This window comes from Python bivittatus, unplaced genomic scaffold (genome assembly GCF_059951505.1).
Source record: "Python bivittatus isolate LINGU-HERP-01145 unplaced genomic scaffold, Pbiv_v1 ctg000160_np1212, whole genome shotgun sequence".
Taxonomy (NCBI): Eukaryota; Metazoa; Chordata; class Lepidosauria; order Squamata; family Pythonidae; genus Python; species Python bivittatus.
In genome coordinates, this window is record NW_028277076.1 from 4391244 (window position 1) to 4411838 (window position 20595).

The following is a 20595-nucleotide window of genomic DNA, read 5'->3' on the forward strand; positions in this document are numbered from 1 at the left end:
TTCTTATTAGAAGCAATGTCGATGTACATCTCATTCAAATCTGAACGTAGGATCAGTGAACAGATGACCATCAGGGTTGATTGAAATATGTCCAGGAGTGCCCACTTTATCCTGAGTCCATCTGATCCATATCTGAATATGAGAATTTAATCTGAACAGTTAAATGCTTGGCGTATAACCTAGGGAACAAGTATGAATAAATTTGTTTCCATCAACTATTGAACTTCCATAATATTGGCACTCACAAGCTGCAGAAGGTTGTGGGTGAGTGACACAGGCTTGGCAGAGGTGAGATTTATGCTGGAAGCTGACTCATAGCTTGCCTTCTTTCTATTAGTAAGCTAAGAAAGGTAGCTCTGAAGTTAGGAGCAAAATTGAAGCTCAGTAATTCCATGTGGTACAGCTCTGGTTAGAATGTACCACTTCTGATCTGAAAGGTGCAGTAAAGGGTTGAAATGCTTCCCTACTCTATATAGGGCTGGTACTCTATATAGATCTGGTTCTTTGTGCAGAATTGGGGCAGACCAGTCCGCTGCTAGCAACCATCTCCCCCTTGCAGTCCAAAATAGTCCAGCCTGCCCAGGTTCCCCCAGCTTCATCCCAAGTCCCAACAGTGGACTTTAAGGTCCTCAATGGATCTGGACTCCAAGCCATTGGGGGAGCATTCTGCTGCCGTTGCAGGCTTCCTGAACTCCTGGAGATCTTTGAAGCACATGCTTTGAGAATGCATGGCTGAGCTGCAGGCAACAGGGTGGTGATCTAGTTTTGGTCTACAATATTTCTGAAATGTTGTCGTATTTATCTCACTCAGGTTGCAACCAGAAAGGCAAGAGAGCACGGAGAGCACAACGATGTGTCACTGCAGTGTGGACCCAGGAAATGTACCTTCGCAGACAGACAACTTGGTGAGTGGGAGAAGAAGAAGATGATGTGTTGTTGTTTCAGTATCAATTCATTTTAAGCAAAGCACGCTTAGTGTGATGTGCAAATAGTCTGTAATTCCTATGGAACCATGATTACTGAAGAATATTAAAGCAGAGGTAGACCGTATACTGCTCAGGTTCCATACTTCTATTTTATTTCATTTTTTTCAAGCTGCAGGGAGAGTCCCACAAGGCCAAGCCGGAAACTGAAAACAAACACACGTTTGGAAAAGAGAGAGCGGAGCATTTAGACAAACCTAAAGATATTAGCAGCAGCAGCAGAGAAAACAAAGGGTAATGCCAAGTCAAGGGAAGCAAACCATTTGATTCCCACCAGCTTGCTGAAGGAATTTGTTTCATAGCCAACCTGTCTACTTAAAGTGCCCAGCTAGGTGGCAGTACCTACCAAATTTAGCTGGTCTCAAAAGCAGAACGAAAAGAAAAAAAGACAAATAAATATGGGAGATCATTAAGAAACCCCAGCGTTGACTTGGTTTTTTATAAACCCTGGAAGAGGAGAGCTGTGTTCGTCTATGGCGGCCAAAAAAACCCATTGATAAATTATCAGACCTTTTAAGAAAATTTGTCATTTGGAAAAAGGTGCTACCAAGCTCCTTTTGGTTTTTACAATTACGTAAGCCACCAACAGGGTCTGGATTGGGTTAGAACAGAAATATGAGGGGAAGGATCTATCAGTCCATAACCAAGAAGGACAATTTAAAATGTGAGTACTGTGGATTAAGTGGAAGGGACAACTGTTTTGGAAACCAATCTGTCCTTTGTCTTCTGTATTCCTGAACAGAAGGTTAAAATGCCCCAATGTGGTGGAGAAGAGGAAATATCAAGCAGTCGCTGAATACCAGTTTATATACCCAGGTAAAAAAGAAAATAAACTATTTCTAAATTGTCCTCCTCTCTGAAAGAAGTCTCCTTGGAGGCCTCCAATTTCAGTTTAATGGAGCCTCCCATAATGTTCCTTTAATTCACCCACTGTCCTTTGATTGCTGTAGATCGGACTGTAGATAGTCTTGCACCTTCTGCCTTACAGAGCTAAACCAGGGTATGCTGAGATTAACTAGCCAGGTGGATGAATTCAAGCTCTCCAAGGGAAGCAAGTAGCTAAGGGAACAAGAAACTTCTTTAACGTTATGCTTCTTCCCTGAGAAGGCCAGGAAGGGATCAAGCAGGAAGGGATCAAGCCTGATTGGAAAGAGGTTTAGAAAATGAGACACTTCTTCACCCAGGGCATAATTAACCCGTGGTGTTTGTTACTGCAAGACATGGTAAGGCTTTGAAATAAAGTCAGGATAAATTAGTGGAGGACGAGCCTGTCAAGGGCTACTGGTCTTGAAGACTCTGTGTTGGGGGCAGCTTGCCTTCAAAGACCAGGTGAAGAGGACAGCATTAAGGAGGATAGGTCTCCAATTCCTCCTTGCAAGCATCTCAGAGGCAACTAGATGGCTACTACGAGAAACGAAGAACTGGACTTGGATGGATCTCAGGCAGGTCCAGCAGCACTATTCTTATCTGTAACCACTTGGCTTGTAAAGTTTGACATCTCTGTTGGGTTCATTGTTCCTGAAACTGTTTGATTAGACACTGAGTAGGGACTAAAGTCAATATTGGACACTTGCCCAATCCTCCAGACTTCTCTTCTCTTTCCTCCTCAGGAAAATCGGCTTTCCACTGCTCCCAAGACAATACGAAGCAGCACTTGCGCACCATCTACCAGGGGAAAGCAGACCCGAAGCCCCCACAGCCAAGCCACCCATCGGTCCGGATGCCTCACTGTCAGTGGGAGATACACAAGTCCCAAAGGTATCTGCTCCTATGGCCCTGGGCCACAGGCGTTTTGTCTGACCACTGCCCTTAAACCTGAGAACGTGAGAAGCACGTATGGTGTTTCTTCTCACCAGTATATCCAGCCTCCCTCAAACACCACTGCCTAGACTCATAGATGTAGGTTTTATTTGAGAAGTTGACTGCATGGAAGGTGCGTATGCATGTCACACTGGATACACTTCAGTCCCATTAGGATGGGACATCATCAAACTGGTGTCTCTCATACAACTCCAACCGGAGGCCCAACAAATGACTTAGGAACACAGCTCAGCTGCCTTTTCTTTTTTCTTTTCCAATGGGTCTTGTGGTGGGCGGAATTGCAATCTTTAACGTAGGGAGTCTTTTATTTAAAAACGCCACGTGTACGACCCGAAGTCGTAATTCCTACTTCTTGCAATGTTGAATGGGAAGAAGTCCAACTCGGGCACCTTCTGGTAAAATCTTTTTACCCTGGTGAGTTCCAAAGACAGAGCCTTCTTCCAGGTGACCAAAATTCCACCTGTGTTTAGGATGATGACCAGCTTTCTTTCTCTCAAAAATTCCCCCACCCCTCTTTCACACCTAGGGGAAATGTCATCCCAGAAGCCAACTGCCCGGTCGGTAGCGACTTTCTGAGAAGCGCACGCCCAAGGAATCCAGCTCAGGGACTGACAAGCCTGACGTATAAAGTCAACAAACTGGTCCTGGTTAACGAAAAAGACCAAGCGCCTGCTGAAAATATCCCAGCCATCCGTGCAGTCAACCCCTATTTCCCCCATCTGCAGCATTACTCCATCTCTGAAAAAGCAGGGCCTTTGACAGAAGCTCTCCAGAGGTCAAAGTACTATTCAGCAAAGAAAGAAGGCTGGGGCGAACAGCAGGAACCCAAAGATGCTTGGAGCAGATTTATGGGGTTATGTGCTCATTCGGGAAATTCCCCGAGGCTGAGGCCTGTGTCGGCCAAGGAATACTATGGGAGCGCTGTGGATCAGACGCTTGGCAGGAAAAGAAGCCGAAACGAGGAGCGTGCAGTGAAAGAAAAGGCAGCCCGCAATACACCGGCTGATGCAGGCAGGAAAAGTCCCATCGCTCAAACCAAGAGCGCCATAATTATCCCAACCGTCAGCCAGTACCTGTCCAGCGAGAATCTAAGCACCAAAGGAGGCCCCCTGAGGTGGAAAACTGCTACCCAGTTCCTAGCAGAGAGAAAAATGCCCGAGGGGATCCCGGCATACAGTCCCCAGGGGGAAATGGGCCTGGGTTTCTTTTCAGCAGTCTCGTGCCACAGAAAAGACAAACTCTCAAATACGGGCACCTGACGGGCCTCGGACTGACAGATCAAGCCGGACCAGCGAGAGACGATACTTGGGACGCTCGGGACGTTGAACGGGGACCCGGCCCAATGGGGAGAAGAAGAAAAAGAAAAGAAGTTGATTCCACAGCACTATTTGAAAGGGGAAGAATTGATCTGGCTCTCCGTCTTCCTGGCCTCTATTGCATGTTAAGCTGTCCAGAATTTGCATGCAGAGGAAAAGCTACCTTCCCACCAACGCCTGATAGGCAAGTTACAAAATGCCCAGCCTATGGATTTTTAGAACTGGAGTCCCCCAACTCTGGAGGTTGCCGGTTGGAGAAGACTGTAGCAGACGACCATTGGGCTGCTAAAAAGGAAAAGAAACAGGGAGGGTCAAAAATAGCTATTCCTGAGACTAGGAGGTTAAAACCATGGGGTTGCGTCTCCCTGCACGTGAGGGCTCTCACGGTCCCTTTGGGCTGTGTTTGGGCTTGGGTTTCGGGGCACGGCTCGTTAAAACCAGCTTTCTGCAAGCTGAAGCTGGCCTAGATCCTCTCTGACTTCAAGTGCAAAGCAGGCCACGTTTGGAACTCTCCGTTGCCCTTCCTACTAACATAACCCTGTAAGAACAGAGGGGTTTTTGTCCAAAGACCACCCCCTCCTGAGCCATGCCAGTTGGGGTGTGGAGAGCAATGCTTCTGAGTTCATCCCAAAGCACAGAAGCACGTCTTTGTAGGCGCGCGTGTGAGAGGGAGAGAAGGTGCAATTTCCTTGCAAAGAGGGCGTCAACCCCCCCCAAAAAGCAAGAGACGGAAAACACCAGACCAGGGGCAGGTCTCGCAAAGTTTATTTCTCCTACGCTAGAAAGAAAAAGAGCATGGCAAATTATTTCTCGCCTTTTATGCTTTGTTTTGTGCTTTTTTCCCCATTTTTTCTTTTTTATAAAAATGGCATCTGGATTTAAACCTGCCCTGCCCCTCCAGGGCTAACCCAGACACCCTAAATGTCTCTACTTTAATTGCGCGGCGCCCTTCTAGGGAGACGCACGCTATGAGATGAGACGCCCAGCAGGAGTCTGAGAGGCTTCGTCCAACGTTGGCGGGTTGTCTGTGTCCCGGGCAAGGTGTGCATCCCCCCCTCGGTGCCCGACGCAAGGGAAGAGCCCTGTTCTTCGGGAGGCAAAGGACACTACAGCTGAACCGGGGCAGACGCTGTTGGGAGAGGCAAGTCCATCTGCGGAGCATCAGCTTCTTGGACAGGGCTAGGTTTGCGGAGTTCCAGTTTCTCCCCAAGCTGGTTGTAAAGCTCTTTCACTGCTTCACCGCTCTGCTCAAAGGAGAAGATTTAAATGTGGTAACACACCACCCTAGTAGTTTCAGGCAGGAAGCAAGCATTGTCTCCACAGAAGCTTTTTTTTTTAATGGGGACTCAACACTAGAAGAACGTCTGTCGTCAGACGCGGGCAGTGAAAAATGAGAGGTGCGTTAAGGGTTCCCGACACAGAGCAAAAGATGCCACATAGGTCTGAGAGCTGGGCGCTCGGTAGGTGTCAGATAATGTCTATGCCAGCAGCCATTCTATCTCCGCTGGTTTAGGGAAGCCCCACCACAGATTTAAGAGGAAGGGGGCCTTCCAACCATCACGCCTTGCACGGCCACCTCCACCGAACCCCCAGAACATCTGTGGCCACTGCAACTGGGGCATCAACCACGCAGGATCCTTCTCCTCGCCCTCCACCCCTCTACCTGCTTGGTTGGTTCCAGGGACTTCTGGAGCGACTCCAGCTTGGCGGGCACCACTTTGTGGTGGAGGTGAAGCAGCATCCTCAGCAGGTGCCGATGAACATTCTCCTTCCTGGGAAGTGGTTGAAACAGACTGTCGGTGCCCCAGTTTCAGGGCCCAGACGCCTCTCCCACTCAACGCTCCTGCCTGCCCCAGGATTCCCAGCCAGCAGTGGCCCTCTTGGCTGGGACAGATGAAAGTCGGCAGAGGACGGGGAAAGACCGTTTGGGCTTATTGGGGTCCGCTGGTAAGAATGTTGGGCTGGAACCAGGAAGGCCGATGTTCAAACCTCCCCTTGACCGTGACAACATACTGGAGGGCTCTGGGCTCCTCCCACGCATCTCAGCCCACCATACAAGGTTCTTGGGAAGACAGACAAACGACAACCCTTCCCTTCCAATCCCATACAGAGGAGTGATGGAATAGAAGTACAAGAAATACTTCGGTGCTGGTCTGCCGGTTGTCGCAGAGGGCCTCCTGGAAAGGAGCAGAGCGTTACCTGGGGCAGGCAGGGAGGAAGAAGCGGTCGAAGAGGACGGCACAGAAATCGTCTTGCCCAAATTCGTCAGCCAGCAGGGTGAGGTTTCCGGTGAACAGGTGCAGGAAAATGTCGCCAAACGCCAGGTCATTGAAGGTCTCCACTGCAAAATGTGGAGAGATACTCGGGTGACTTTGAGAAGGTGGGGGTTCCCCCTCATCTCCCCGGACCTCTTTGTAGGCCAGCCTCTTTCTAAAGAGAACAGGAGAGACAGATTGGACTTGCGTGGTGGATTACGCCACAAGACCTTCATTGCATTGAGTTGGGTTTTTTTTAAGTCTTGCCATTTCTTGCTGACTTAAAGAGCCACCAAAGCAAGGGGGGCTCCTTGCCATTGTCCCGACTTTTCACTGGACATTAGAGACAAGGACAGGGGGCAAGTGGACTTACCCAGGGCTGGGACCAGGCGAAGCAGGGCGTTCTTGTTCCTTTGCTTGGTGATGTGAAGCACATAGTAAAGGCCTATCTCACAGGCGATCCGCTGCTCTTGTAGGAATCTGGGACACGCAAGGAAGAGCTTCGTCTGCTGTTCTTACTGCTTTCTTCCCCTTTCAGTGCTTTTTCCCCTAGCTCAGCACTCCCAGAAATGCCTACTGGCTGAACCTTCTCATTCTTTCCTCTGCCCACGACGACTCAACAGCCCCCCAACCCTGCCATTACACCCAGGCCCACCGACAGAGGATGGGGCCCACCAGTGGGTGTGAAAGCTTTCAGATTTGGTGTTCATCCTGCAACAAATTCAGAGGGCCCCTTTCTTTGCATCAGCCAGAAGAATGGATGCTCCTCCCATATCCGTATCTCCTCTTCTGCAACTCTTGTGCTTGTTTCGGTTCACCACAGCTCAGCCAGAGAAGCCCAAAAGCCACCGGGCCGTGCAAAACTCCCATGCACAGATTCCATTTGAAGAGGCGTCGCTCTAATCTCTGAATCAAACAGACTTTCTGAATTGGAGTGGCAGTTTGGAAGGAATCATCCAATCAAACTAGATGCCTCCAAAACCGGAACGCCAAAGCCCTTCCTTTCTGAATTGAATTCTTCATTGGAAGGAGACCTGATTCCCCCACTGTTAGTTCTCTGCTGTACAGTAGAGCCCGCAAGTACCATGGAGAGCAAGCAGAAAGATGACAGCGTTTCCCACTTTTGCTTCCTGGCAACTGATAGTTTGGCTTCTGCCTCTGAAGCCTTGCTGACCACCAGGTTTTGACTGACGAGCAAAGGCTTCAAAAGTGACGTTACTTACTTTGGAAACATTTCGGGGATGGTGCTGGGATAAGAAGCTGGACCCTTCTCTTCCGAAGGCAGCTTCTGATCCACAGTGAAGGTGTGATCGTCCACCACAAAGGACATCAGCATCGGCAAGAACTTGGTGATCAAATCCACCTCCTGAGATACAGACAGGCAGCGGAGGGTCAAGTAATAGCACCCTGAGCAGAGCATCATCAGTTCAGAAAAACACAGCCCCTATCAAAGGAATGGACTTCATCCTGCTAGAAATATATATTACTTCTTCTTTTGATTAGGGTAACAGAATAATAATTAAACTAAGAAGTGAGCCCTGCAATATTTTAAAGATGGAAAAGGTGTAAGGAACTCTAACCAGGGCTTCATCACAGGAAGAGATCTGCAAAACTTGGAAAGGAACTTTTTGATCATTCAGTACCTGCATCTAAGAGAGGTTTCGCTCTTCAAATTTACTCTTGTCTAATTCATGGACCTGGCACTGGTGTTCAACTCAAGCCTACTTTGGGGCAATGGCCAGCCTTCATCATCTGCAAGTGGGCTTGGAGCATGGGGCAAGATGGGCATGAAGAAAATATTCAGGTGCAACTGCTACTGAGAATCAGGCCTTCAACACCATAAGCGACAGCTGCAATTCATTCATGGTGGCACCTTACCAGTTTAGGTTCCTTGAAGATCTGGCTGTCAATCACATCCCAGGCCCCCTGTCCCAAGGACAGCATCCTCAGGAGCAGTAGGAGATCTGGACTTTCCTGAAAATCCAACAACATTAAACGTGGAAGCATCCTCCAGTGAGTTCTCTGGATGCTGCAATCTGAGTGCGGGTCAACTGTGTGTTCGACAAAAAGTGAAGATTAAGCTGCTACGGCTGTGTTGGCATCCAGAACTAACCCTGATGCCAAAATGTGCGTTGTGGCATCACAACGCAAGTTCCACCCTTTCCTACTTGTGTTGGAGGGTTGCATGCAAGCATGTAAGGGGCAGAATTGGTGTGACACTGTGAGGCACACTTCATTGTTTGCCCCCAAGACCCAGCCGTGTAGGGTTGGGCAGCATTTTGTAGTCAAAGGGCAAGATGTGATTACAAGTAGGAATGGTCACGTATGTAACATCCATCAGGAACACCTTAACAATGAATTAGGACAATATTCTTAGAGGTTTTTTTAAAAAAAGGTTGGGTTCTCCTTAGTTTTGGGGTGCGCAGGCTCCAAGTGGCATTGAAAATTGATTTAGTCTGGGGAAGGGACAGTACAGCAAAGCCAAAATTCAATCCCTCACCCCCCAGGTTGATGTCTCTGCCTGATGGAGTTAATTAAACTACATTAAATTAAATGCACTGAGTATGATTATTCTGGGTTTTAACAATTTCCCCCCTTGAGTCACATCTGGAATTACAACCGGATGGTACTGTCGAGGAATTGGGGTGGGGGTGGTTGGGCATTTTTAGCTCTGCCCCACGTGGCCAGTCCTATCCAATGGATATCGTCCCCTAACTTACCCTGGGTAACACTTCCTGACCGATCAGCTCCTGTAAGTGCCGGATCGTACTCAAAGCCAAGGTATTAATGGCAAATGGATCACACAAGATCATTGACAAGTCTCTAGGGAGCAGGAGAGAAAACAGAAACTCATCAAATGCACGTTAACAGCAAGCTGCTTTTTCAGGCTGGTCTTTCCCAGCCATAACCCTCCCCCCCAATGTTTGTCTTTTAATAGATTAAAACACACACGCATAGCACAAATCCTATTCTGCTTTCACTTCCTCTCTCATCCCAGTTAGCCTCCTGGCTGATGAAGCTCAGCAGATTCCTCATGGCTGACGCGTGACATTCCATGACTGGCTTTAACTAAAGGCATTTTAACAGCAGAAAAAGCCAAACCAGCCTCCAGATTCATAAGCACTCACCCCAGCACTTGTTCCTGACCTTTCTTCACCCCGTCAAGGAAGCCCTGCAGCTCCCGCGCTCGCTTGTTGTCGACAAACTTCTCCCGAATGCAGGCATCGAGGCACCAAGTGAACTGCCAGGGGAGCAAAAAATTTTTAAAAAGAAGAAAAAAAAGATTTGACACAGAGCGTGAGCAGGGCGAGAGTGGGCCCAGCTCCTGAAAGGCACCTGAAAAGTGAGGTCCCCCCAAAGATGTGCAAAATGTTTATTTTCAGATGGAATGGCCCGTTTTCAGGCTGGAGCAGTTCTGATTAGTTTGGAACAGGCTGTTCTGAGATCTGAACGAGATTCCTCCCAGCCTGGATGTTTTGACAGCAACACGTTTTGCATCTCTCTGCTGATGCTCACAGGGTTGAAGAGCTACAAGCTGTTCCCTGAGCTTGTACCTTGTGGCAGGGATCGACGGTGCAGATCTCGCTGATATCCAGATCGTGGAGCGACATCAGGAGCTCTGCCCTTAACGTGCAATAATGGACATTTCGTGTTCGAAGGAACAGGGTCCGGAGGAACTGCAGCACCATGTCATACAGCTTCACGTTCTTCCCAATCATCTGAGTCAGCTTCTGAACCACCTTTCCCCAAAGAGAGAGAAAGCAAAATGTTGAGTGGCTCCAGCAATCAGGAAAAAAGAGAGGGGACAATAGTTTTGTCCCTTCCATACTTTTGCAGGGGAAAATTCAAAGTTGGGTTTTCCCAGGTCTCCAACATGGGAACAAGCAACCAAGGTTCTCTGTTCCAACAGAAGAGAATATCTGTACTTCAGGGTTGAACTGTGGAGTTCTTGGTGGTCTCTGAGCTTGGTGGCTTGCTTGCAGCTGTTTTACTACCCAGCTAGAGAACATCATCAGTGCAAATGTGGGGTTTGCTCCCTGCTTATATACAGATAAACTCTATCTAAACAGGGAGCAAACCCCACACTCACTAGCACTGATTATGTTACCAAGTTGGGTAATGAGACGTCTGCAAGCAAACAACCAAACTCAGAAACCACCAAGGACTCCAAAGTTCCTTTGTTTTGGACTACAGCTCTCATAGTTCTTCCTCAGTGGTTATGCTAGCTGGACCTAGGGGTTGCCAAAGGATCCCTATTAATGTCTGGAAAGCACAAAGTTGCCAATCCATGCTCTAATGTAGCCTTTCCCAACCTATCTCCCAGTTGGGTTGGATGTCAATAGGAGTTAAGGTCCAACACGCTGGGAAAACAGTAGATCAGAGAAGGATGGCTGTCTGACAGTCATTTCCTGAAAATTATTCAGTGAACTTGAGGTCTGCCATGGATTATTTCCTTGCAGGAATATATAATAAAAATATATCCTATCTTCAAAATTCAAGATGGTGAATGACGCCTTCCAACTTTGGACTCCACCATGACCCTGAGAAATTGAGAATGGGAGAGAGAGAGATTGGGCTAACATTACTTTGTGAGCTCTCCATCTGAACTATGATACCTAGCAGAGCCAGTCGACATGGCCAACCGTGAAGAATGGTGGAAATTCTAGTTCAACAACATATGAAGGACAAACAGTTCTCTATCCACACAGGGCACCAACCATTAAAACATCCTGGCCTGCTGGTGGCCTGATTACCTATAATAAGCATGCCAGGCCACCCTTCTCGGTGCTTACCTCTCCCTGTCGCCTTGTCTTGGGAGAAGGGCTGAAGAAGTTCTGCAGCACTGAGAGGTCGCTGCTGAATAAGGCATTTTCCTTCTCCAGAATGTATTGCTTCAGCAACGGGGAGACCTCATCTCCAAAGAGGGCCTGGTTATCTTGCCAGATCTGACGCTTCACCTCCACAGCGCAGGCTTTATACAAGTCCTTGTCAGCCATCACCAACTTCAACTTTTTCTCGGGAACCTGGGTTCAAACATGCCATCAGGAGTCAACTGCAAAAGGGCCGGTCCCAAACTTGTGCTGGATGCTTGAGTGACTGTACTTCTAGAGTGTCTGGTAAGCACAGTATTAACCCTCCGGACATTACGTCTTAGTGTGTTTTCACAACGCCGCGTTGTTTAGGACTCCAGGACCACTCACTCCCCACCCCAACAAGCAGCCACTTCAAAAACCAACCCAATTCCAAGGGTAAATATTGGCCTGATTCTCCCATTGCACCAAGCCATGCTTTTTTAAAAAACATGGTTTACTGCCGTCCCTCACTGGCTGAGTTCCTGCCACATGCTAAATCATAAAGCCCAGTTAATGGCTGGCTTCTGACAACATACTAAGCCAAATCAAAACACAGCACATTGGCACAATATGCAAACCCGGCCATTTTCCATGCTTTGCAACCAAAAGCTTGATAAAACAGTGTCTCTAAAAGCTAGAGCGGGACAGAGCTACTGGACTCGTGTGGCACTCTCTTCTCTGCCAAGAAATAAAACGTGCAAAATCTGTAAAGGCTTAGTTTGCATCAAGCGTGCATGTTTCACGCTGCCAGTCCTTTTTTGGTGACGGAATACAGCCCTGACAGAGGATAAAGCCTTTAAGGAAGGAATACTTTGGCTGCACAACGCATGCCCGGCTCTGATAGCCTTCACACATCAGGTTCTGAATAAAGGGTTAACTTAGACAGAACCAGAGGAAACAGGCTTCTATGTAATGGGGGACAACATCTGGAAGCTTTCCACGCAACGTCACGGGGCGTCCTAAGAATGGTCCTGAACTCCCCCGTGCAAAGCACGGATCATCCTTTTCCTAGGCTCAGACGGCACCCAGATTCAGTGGTGACGTTCTCAGTTTCTACCTTGGGCAGATGTTTCATGACGCACATCACCACTGGCTGGATGGACGGCATTTTTACCAAAGGGAAGCTCTTCTCCAGGAGATCTTCTAGCTTTTTGTACCTGCAGAAGGGAGAAGCAAGAGGTCCAGGAGCCCGTTTCTAGCCCCACGTGCAGGTCCCTTCATGGCGCCCCCCAAAGCTACCTTTCGTCGGCCTTTCCTTCAGAGGCAATGGCCGAGACCCTCTCCAGCAGCTTCTCGCGCAGCTCGTCGAACACCGACTGGTGGAACTCCAGCCTCGGCGTGCCATGGAGGTCCAGGAAGGGGAGGGCGGACTGGAGGGAGGGCAGCAGGACGCCGTTTTCGGTCTGTCAACGAGGCACGCGTGGGGTTCAGGCAGATGAGAGCAGGTAACCCTGACACTTCTCAGGGCCCCGGGGGCCCACCCGCCAGGAGCACGCAATGCAACCCCATTCCTTCCAATGCAGAAGATTTCCCGGCGGGTCGAAAAGCACCTTTAAAAAACTGGCTGGGGAATGCTGGGGGTTGAAGTGCACGCCCCTTAAAGTTGCCAAGTTTGGGAAACACCGCATTATGCCCCCCCCCGGAGAGGAGGAGGAGGAGGAGGAGGAGGAGGAGGGTTATTCCCTCTGGAAATAAAATAAATGCTGCATTTAGGGTTAAAAAAAGGGGGGGAAGACAAGACAGCCAAAACACCCGGAGACAATAAACAGATTAAAAACCATCCCAGGTTTTCCAGCCGTCCCGCCCCAGTCCTCCGCCCCGCGGAGTTTGCACGAGCGGTTTGCAACGGGCCGAGCGCAATTCTGCAGAAACGGCGCGAAGCAGCAGCAGCAGCCCGCACGCGCGCGCCTTTTGCGCCCGGCCCGCAGCGCCAGCCCTCCGGGGGTTCGCCGGGTGGGAGAACGCGCCCCGGCGCCGGTCCCCATGGCAACGGCGACGCGGAGGGAAGCCCCCACCTGGAACTGCTCGATGGCCTTCAGCGGCTCCATGCAGTTGGTCAGCGTCTCCTTCAAGTCCTCCCCGTTGGCCACCCCGAGCTCCTGCAGGCCGGCGAACATGATGCGAGCCCCTCCAACCCGCGCGGGGCTCGCCCGCCCCGCAACAGCCCGGGTGCCACGGCGTAAGGCGTCCCCCGGCGGACCGTGGCGCGCGGCGCTCTGCGCCCCGGCGGGAAACCGCGCCCCCGCCTGGAAGGTTCCGCCTCGGGAGGGCGGCGCGCGTCGCCTCGCTCCGGGGGGCGAACGAAAAGCAAGACGCCGTAAGTCGGCGCGCTTATGGAAGTTGCATCGGCTTACGTGGAGGCTTCGCCGAAAGCCAAGCGTGGAAATACTTAACTAAAGCGAAAAGGATGCAGTTAGAAGAGACACGCGCAACGTTGCAGCACGCAGGGCCAGCTGCCCCCGCAATTGTCAATGCACGAATTAGGGGCGTGGGCTCGGCCGTGCATCGATGAATTGGTTTGGGCTGTCCTTTTTCTTTTTTAAGCCTTTTTAAAGGATGCTTTGAAAAGAAAACAGCAAGAAGAATAAATCAGTTTTTTAAAAAAAATATACGTTCAGTTTTAGGGTGCAGACGTGGATCTGGCTGGACGCTACAGGATGCTGGAGCATCTTTAGCTTTAGGGTCCCCCACCCCGCCCATGTCTTCATTGTCTGCTTTTCTTCCATGAGCCGGAGAGCAAATGAGCCATTCAAACCCCCTGTCTGAAATTAATGGCTGAAACCGTCTCAACCGAACGAAATTTGGGGGTCTCCCCACGGAAAGCATTAATGTCTAACTCCCAGTTTGTTAAGTGAGCGTAGATTTCTCTTGGACTACGTAAGTCTGTCGTTTTTCACCATAACCTGGATTTCATACGGTCCTGGCTACTGCCACTGATACTCATAGGCTAACTTGATCCCAATAACGAGTTTTAAAGGGACATACTGCATTTGGAGCAAAACCAGCAATATTCTGAGAATTCGTACTTAATCTACTTAATCTTATGCTTGCACGCCTCTTCTGTATTTACCCTGTGCCTTTCTTTTTCTCTCCTCCTTCTTTCTTTTTTCCCCTTTTAAAAGGTTCACTTAAAAATTAAAAAAAATATATATATACATACACACACACACACACACATAATAAATAAATAAATAAATAAAAATGCTTAGGCTTACACAATGCTCCATTCTCTAAAGCTCCAAGTGGCTTAATTTAAGGGCAAACATCCATCTATTGCCTATCTATCTCTCTTTAAACCTTTATGTGTTGTGTGCATATGCACGCTGGCGTATGCAAATTGGAAACTGTTAAATATTTCATGGCGAAATTCACAAACTAGAGGACGGGGAACACAATAGATGATAGTGCCTCTCGCTCCCTTCCTCTCTGTCACCCCAGGGCCCGGAGGACAGACATTTTGGATCGATGAGCAAATCTGATAGTAGCAGCTCGTTGGGAAAGGAAGAGGGAGGGCGAACGCAACTCCCAACTCAACGTTGCTCTCTTTGTCTGAGGCCATCTGCAACTGTTTCGTACCCCAAAGCCTGTCTTACAACCTACAGCTGATCCCTTTCGATTTCACTCCTTAGCACTCTTTGCCTTAGACCTGCAAAAAACAAAATGGGTGTGAATCTGTGTGACGTGACCTGTGTTCATTTTCCGCCTCTTCCATTTCTTCCTCCTCAATTCAGTGAGTGCATTCTCTAGATGCATTCATACAACCCCCCCATTAAGGCACAACACTGCAGCATAGGTGGGCTGCCCGCCTTGACTTAATGGGGGAACGATTATAGCCATTTCTGTAATTTTCCCCCCCACTGGATGTCTACAGCTCAGGAAAATGTTTGAGGCACAGGAACTCCTCTTGCAATAAAAGAGGCTCACCTATGTCCTGAATTTTAAGGGACGTTCCTGAATGACAAGACATCTGAATCCTCGATCTGGAACAGTTTAATAACTTAATAGTTTAATAAAATAACAGGGATTATCACTGACAGGTTGCTGAACAGGATGGCTGCAGGATGCTCACCAGAGAAGTGGATCTCTGCTGTCGCTAGGTCAACGTAGGCCACCGCTTAAAAAAAAGTTTTTAAGCAATGGGAAATTTAAAAGGAGTATTATGTAGGTTCCCTTGGCAATGGGGAAACACTGGCAATTGACTGACAGTGAGGAAGAGAAACCAAGAAAGAAAAATATTAAGTTCCCCAGATAAATTTTTGGTCTAGCCATCCATCCCAAAATGCTAGAGAAAAGAAGGGAAGAGCAACCTTGACTTCCAGTTCATGATGCTTACGAGCTACCTCTAGAATCAGGATCAGAGGCAGCAAAACTCAAACTATCAGTTGTAAGGAACAAGGACGATGGTCTGGGTGTCCTCTTCTGGTTGTGTCATCTCTTGTGACATCTGTTTGGTCCCTGAAACAGAGGACCTTGGTGTGATTCAGCTCATCTTGCTGCGTTAAGCCAGTAAGAAAATAAACGTACGGCTTATTTTTTTATAACTATCTATCCAACTTAGGTTTCAATACAGAAATGATTTGTCAAGTGCTGGTTGTGGGTTCTTGTATACAGTGAGTACTGGTGTACAACTGAATAGGTCTGTATAAACTTGCATGGAGCGGAACTTAACGTGAGTGAATGGAAAGGGCAAATTCACATTTTTAAAATCTGGAATATAGGTACAAGACAGGAAAAATATCTTCTGAATTATCCGCTACCAATATCAAGATATTATGATGGGGATACTGCATATATCCATACTGAGATCTTCTTCACTGTTTCACAGTAGTTTAATTGTCAAGGCTCCAGAGCAAGAAGTTGGGGGTCTCCAAAATGAATAACTTGCTTTCCGTTGAAATGAGCAGAGGTTGGCGGACTGTCAGCTAGCAAAAAGATCTGAGTTATACTTTGCCCGATATCAGTCTCCCATTTTTTTTCTGACCCAGATTATGCCTTTCGTGTCTTTCTCTAGTGCTGGAAAATTTGGATTAAAAAGAAGGGATGTGCGTTTTTGGAAGCAAGGGTTTGGCAACTGAGACAGGAAAACCTCAGCCTCAGATCTCCCCTCTGCTGAAGAGAAAGCAAATCAGGCTTATCGTTTTCAGTGTTAAATATGTTTGCTTCTCGGTTACTATCCAAAACACAATGATAGCAGGTAACCGGATGATCTCCAGTGACTGCCTGAGATAGCTTTGGTTAGGAAATATCAACATGCCTTCATCTGCTACTTGTGATGTCAGCTTGCAAAACCATCATCAGAGCCGTTGCCATGGTGACACCAGTTTATGCGCTCATGGGCGTCTGCCATGTGCCTCTCTATCTTCTTGTGACTCAGGGAATGTGTGCCTACCCCCACCGGCCTCCCACCTGCCTTCTCTCGTATCACAAACGCATCCCTGGGCACCCAGGAAGAGGCATTGCGCCATGACAAATGGGAAGATGTTGGGAGCATGTGAATCAGAAATTTGCACAGGGCCAGAGCATGAACGTAATCAGAGTTCTATTTTCCTCTGAGTGGGTAGGTAGAGTTGGGGAGAAACAGCCGCCCTAATGTGAATTAGAAGAGGAGAATATCAACTACTGAATAGCATACCCACAGTGATGGGTTCATCATTAACAATTTTATTATTTTTACTAATTAAGGGAGTTTACATACTGGGTTGAATAACTGCACACCCTTTTGTAGCTTCTCGTGGTCATTGAAAATAATAAATCTTGTTGAGTCAAGCCTTGGAGATGTCAGTTTCCTCAACAGCTGTTTGGAAGCCTGGTCTACAATCTTGGATTTTCTTCCAGATACTAAGAGGGTCCAAGCCTGCTTAGCCTGCTTGAGATCTGTCAGGATTAGCTGCAGCATTCCAAACAGGCTTATGGGGAGAGAGGTTCGTTAGATGATACAGTAACCTGAATTGTCTCTTGTACTTCAAATGTGCTAAACCAGTTCTTCTGCATTTGGGAACATTCCTGTTCATTGGGGTGAGCGTACACAGAAACCTATCCATCCTTCTCCTTCCTTTCTAGATAAGCAACATGACGCAAAATACAGGAAAAGGAAAGAAAAAAAGAAAAAAAAGAAGGAAGCAAAAGAACATACGCAAGAAATAAGAAAAAAACGAATTCTAGTTTACGATCCAGTTTATTTTTTTCCTTGCAAATCATCTTTGTTTCTATCATGCCCACAGAAGACTTAATACCCTTGTGTTCTTTAAAATTCTCACCTCTCTCTGTTTTCAGGCTCTCATCAACTACATAGAATCACAACGATCTCTGCCGCCCCTTTTCTCTGAACTTTAAAATCAGCCCCCTCTAACTGTGGCTAATCTAAACAAACAAACAAACACGCAAACACCTAAGCAAGATTGGATCTAATTAGTACTTGGATAAATGCCAATATAACAAGATGAATTCTAACACTGTCTTATATCTTACAAACATCTGCTACCTCTTCGGCGGCAGGTTTTTCTTATTTCCATCTGCCAGCTCTGGAACTGAAAGAAGTGAGAGTTTTAAAAAGAATAAATACAACCTCATGGCTACAGCCAAATCAAGCTATAATTCAGTGGTTACCTTGGCAACGTGGGTGATGCATCCGTCTGTTGGATCTCACCCTCCATCAAACATAATGGCTAGGAGAGTTCATTATGCAATCCATCCTTCAGGAAGGAAAGAAAAACCAGATTAACAATATGGGAACAGTCATACTGCAATGTCTTTGGCAGCCTAATAATGCAGTTACCGGTAATTGTTTCATGCAAGTCAAGTTTATTTCCTTCTTCTGTAGGCTCCAGTAAGATTCATGGATGTATCTATATAGCCATGGCTTTTACACATTTGCACTAATTTCTGAAGGACTGTCTGCTCTTCTTATGATTAACTGCTTCTTGAGCACTGCTCCAGGCACCCCTGAACGCAGGATAAGGTAGACCTTCATCCATGCAAACAAATCACTGGAAAAAAAAGGACGGCATCTAACAGATGTCTTCAAGCAGATAACGCAGATTTCCAAGTGCAGATACCTTCAAACAGGCCAGTAATCAAGGTTGGAAATGGGGCAAGCGATTGAAATGTTAATTAAATCCTTAAAACTTACAAAATCACTGTAAATCTATCAGGGTCCTGGAGAAAGCGGAGAAATAAAAAGTTGAGAACTGCTCAACTAGATTACTGTCCTTTGACCATCCTTCCAACAGAGAACACCTTCAAGCAGATGACTCTTCTCTAACAAGCCCTTAATATACCAGATGTCTTGCACTAGCCCAGAAGACCTCTGGAAACCTTGTAGCCCATTCAAAGTGGCATCAAGTAGGATGCATAAACATCTTAAGTCCTTCCTGATGGTTTCTTCCCAGCCCAGGCCTTGTAAGATCCAGTTTTGGTGCACGTGTATATCGATTAAAAAATAAAGTCTGCAGATGCTCAGCATTCAATGATCCCAGATGGAACTTGATTAGCATGGCCTAGGGGGCTCTTTTGCAAAGAATGTGGTAGGCCTATTTACAGAAGTTACCCTGCTCCAGTCCAGATTGGTTTTGAGCTCTCCCTGGGAGAGGCAAACCCTCTAGAAGAGATCAGTCTTAAAGATAACAGAGCTGCAACTAAACCTCACCCTTTCTCAAGACGTGTGGCTAAGCATTTCTCAGCCCTGCCCTGGGAGAAACTAACCTTTGTTTTTCAGGATGGCAGGAACGCCTCCACTCAGCTTTCAGGCAATGCAAACAAGGCGGATCACTATCTTCTAGCTAAGCTGATGGATCCCAAGTAGATTCCGTGCTTCTGTTGAGTTGCTTCTGTCATGAAGATGGGCCCAATATTTCTTGCAAGCCGCCCAGCTGATTAGTCAAAGGAGGATTAGCGATCACACCTCATTGACTAAATTTTTTAAGTAGCCTTCTCGAGCCTAAACTGTTTCCCAGCCCAGCTTACAGTTCAAAAGCATTCCAAAACTCAGTTATATTAGAGATAAGGTAAAGTGTGTTGGTTTTTGTCAATCAAGGTATCCTGGTGCGATGGGCTTCAGGATCCCAAAGGCCCCAGTGTAAAAACTGTTGCGATAGGAGTGACCCAAAACTCTGTTGCAGATCTGATCTAGCTTTCTTTCCACCCTGTTTTCAGGAACCAGTTCCTGTTCATAAAATACACCAATTGGTTGCAAAAAGCACTGTTGTTTCTATACGCTCCATGACCACTTTCTGTTCTCCATTCCTACTTTGCCTGCATAGATGCTGATAGCCCAGGTTCTCACATTACCCCATGTCCTTCGTTGGCTTAACTCTGGTTTATTCGGTAGATTTAGGGGGTTGCACAGACCTAGCAAACCGGGCTGTATTCAGTAAGGGATGAATAAAGCAAACCATACCTTGGTGGGTGGGTGAACTCTCTTTCTGCCTTTTCTTTCTCCAACGCGCTGCAACGTCTCATGTTTTTTCTGCGGGATGATAATAATCATATTAAATTTATACGCCGCTCGGCTCCTGCAACTGAAATGCCACTGAACTTTGGATAACCTATGGAAAAACATCCCACGTTATTTGTACAGAGTCAGCATGTCTATGATCCAGTCCAACATTTCAGGAGATTTATAAGCCTCCTTCCTCCCATGATTAAAGCGGGAGTTGATCGTCTTTTCTAAAAGATAATCGTTAAAAACCATGGAAGGTATTTAAGAGCATTTACCCCCTGCAAGTGGGCATCCCCAGGATTTACTCCAACATCTGGCTAAACCTAATTTAAACCTCTTTCTTAAAAGAAAGACTATTCCTCCTATGAAAAGAACCGAAATAATAATTTCGTAATAAAACTTTTTTCTATTAATGGAAACGATTCGACCTCTTAGCATCTTAAGAGTCACTTAAAATAAACATTCCGTAATCATCCTAATATGAAGTATTATCTTGCATTATCACAGGATATAAATTATTAAGAGCCTTCCTCGAAATAAAAATATCCTTCATATAATATTATTAAATATTAACAAAACTAATTTCATAATCATAATAAACATTCAAAGCGGACTTATTGACGTCCCCACCTTCGCAGTCCGCAGTCCATCTCCCCCTCCCCCCGAGGGGTGACGGACTACAAACCCATCATCCCCCGCCAGCACAGCCGAGGGATGGGAATTGTCGTCCCCGCCTCTCAAGGCCGGGCCGGGAGCTGCGTGTCACTCAAAAGGCCAGCCGGGGCCCTCATTGGCCGGGTCGCTTCCGAGCCCCACCTCCGTCCCCGTCCCCGCCCCCTCCCCAGGTTTCGCCTCATTCCCTTGGAGACCGTTGCGAGGAAGAAGAGCGAGGACGGGAAAAGCCGTTCCCTCCGGCGCATGCGCGCCGAG

The 20595-nt window shown here is 47.4% G+C and overlaps 1 protein-coding gene and 1 long non-coding RNA gene across 2 annotated transcripts; both read right to left on the reverse strand.

The window, feature by feature from the left end:
- Window positions 1-4861: 4861 nt before the first annotated feature.
- On the reverse strand, window positions 4862-13435 carry NELFB (negative elongation factor complex member B). Its single transcript, XM_007421466.3, has 13 exons — window positions 13244-13435; window positions 12468-12631; window positions 12286-12385; window positions 11169-11399; window positions 9930-10115; window positions 9504-9616; window positions 9096-9198; window positions 8254-8349; window positions 7599-7741; window positions 6749-6855; window positions 6320-6461; window positions 5784-5892; window positions 4862-5364 (listed from the first exon to the last, which is right to left on the reverse strand). The coding sequence occupies exons 1-13, from the start codon at window positions 13343-13345 to the stop codon at window positions 5227-5229; spliced, it is 1734 nt and encodes a 577-aa protein (XP_007421528.1). The 5' UTR covers window positions 13346-13435; the 3' UTR covers window positions 4862-5226.
- Window positions 13436-16875: 3440 nt separating this feature from the next.
- Window positions 16876-20505, reverse strand: LOC112541667 (uncharacterized). The gene is made up of 4 exons (XR_015797289.1): window positions 20296-20505; window positions 19624-19692; window positions 17835-17920; window positions 16876-17284 (listed from the first exon to the last, which is right to left on the reverse strand). It is a non-coding gene; the product is annotated as an uncharacterized LOC112541667 (long non-coding RNA).
- Between the last annotated feature and the right edge of the window lie 90 nt (window positions 20506-20595).

What these genes read in the sequence shown, in the direction of transcription:
- NELFB (XM_007421466.3), bottom strand. Translation starts at nt 13,345, where the DNA reads ATGTTCGCCGGCCTGCAGGAGCTCGGGGTGGCCAACGGGGAGGACTTG. An exon ending in GAAGGAAAGGCCGACGAAAG is followed by an intron (nt 12,386 to 12,467) that starts GTAGCTTTGGGG and finishes TCCCTTCTGCAG; the next exon opens with GTACAAAAAGCTAGAAGATC. An exon ending in TCATGAAACATCTGCCCAAG is followed by an intron (nt 11,400 to 12,285) that starts GTAGAAACTGAG and finishes GTTTGAACCCAG; the next exon opens with GTTCCCGAGAAAAAGTTGAA.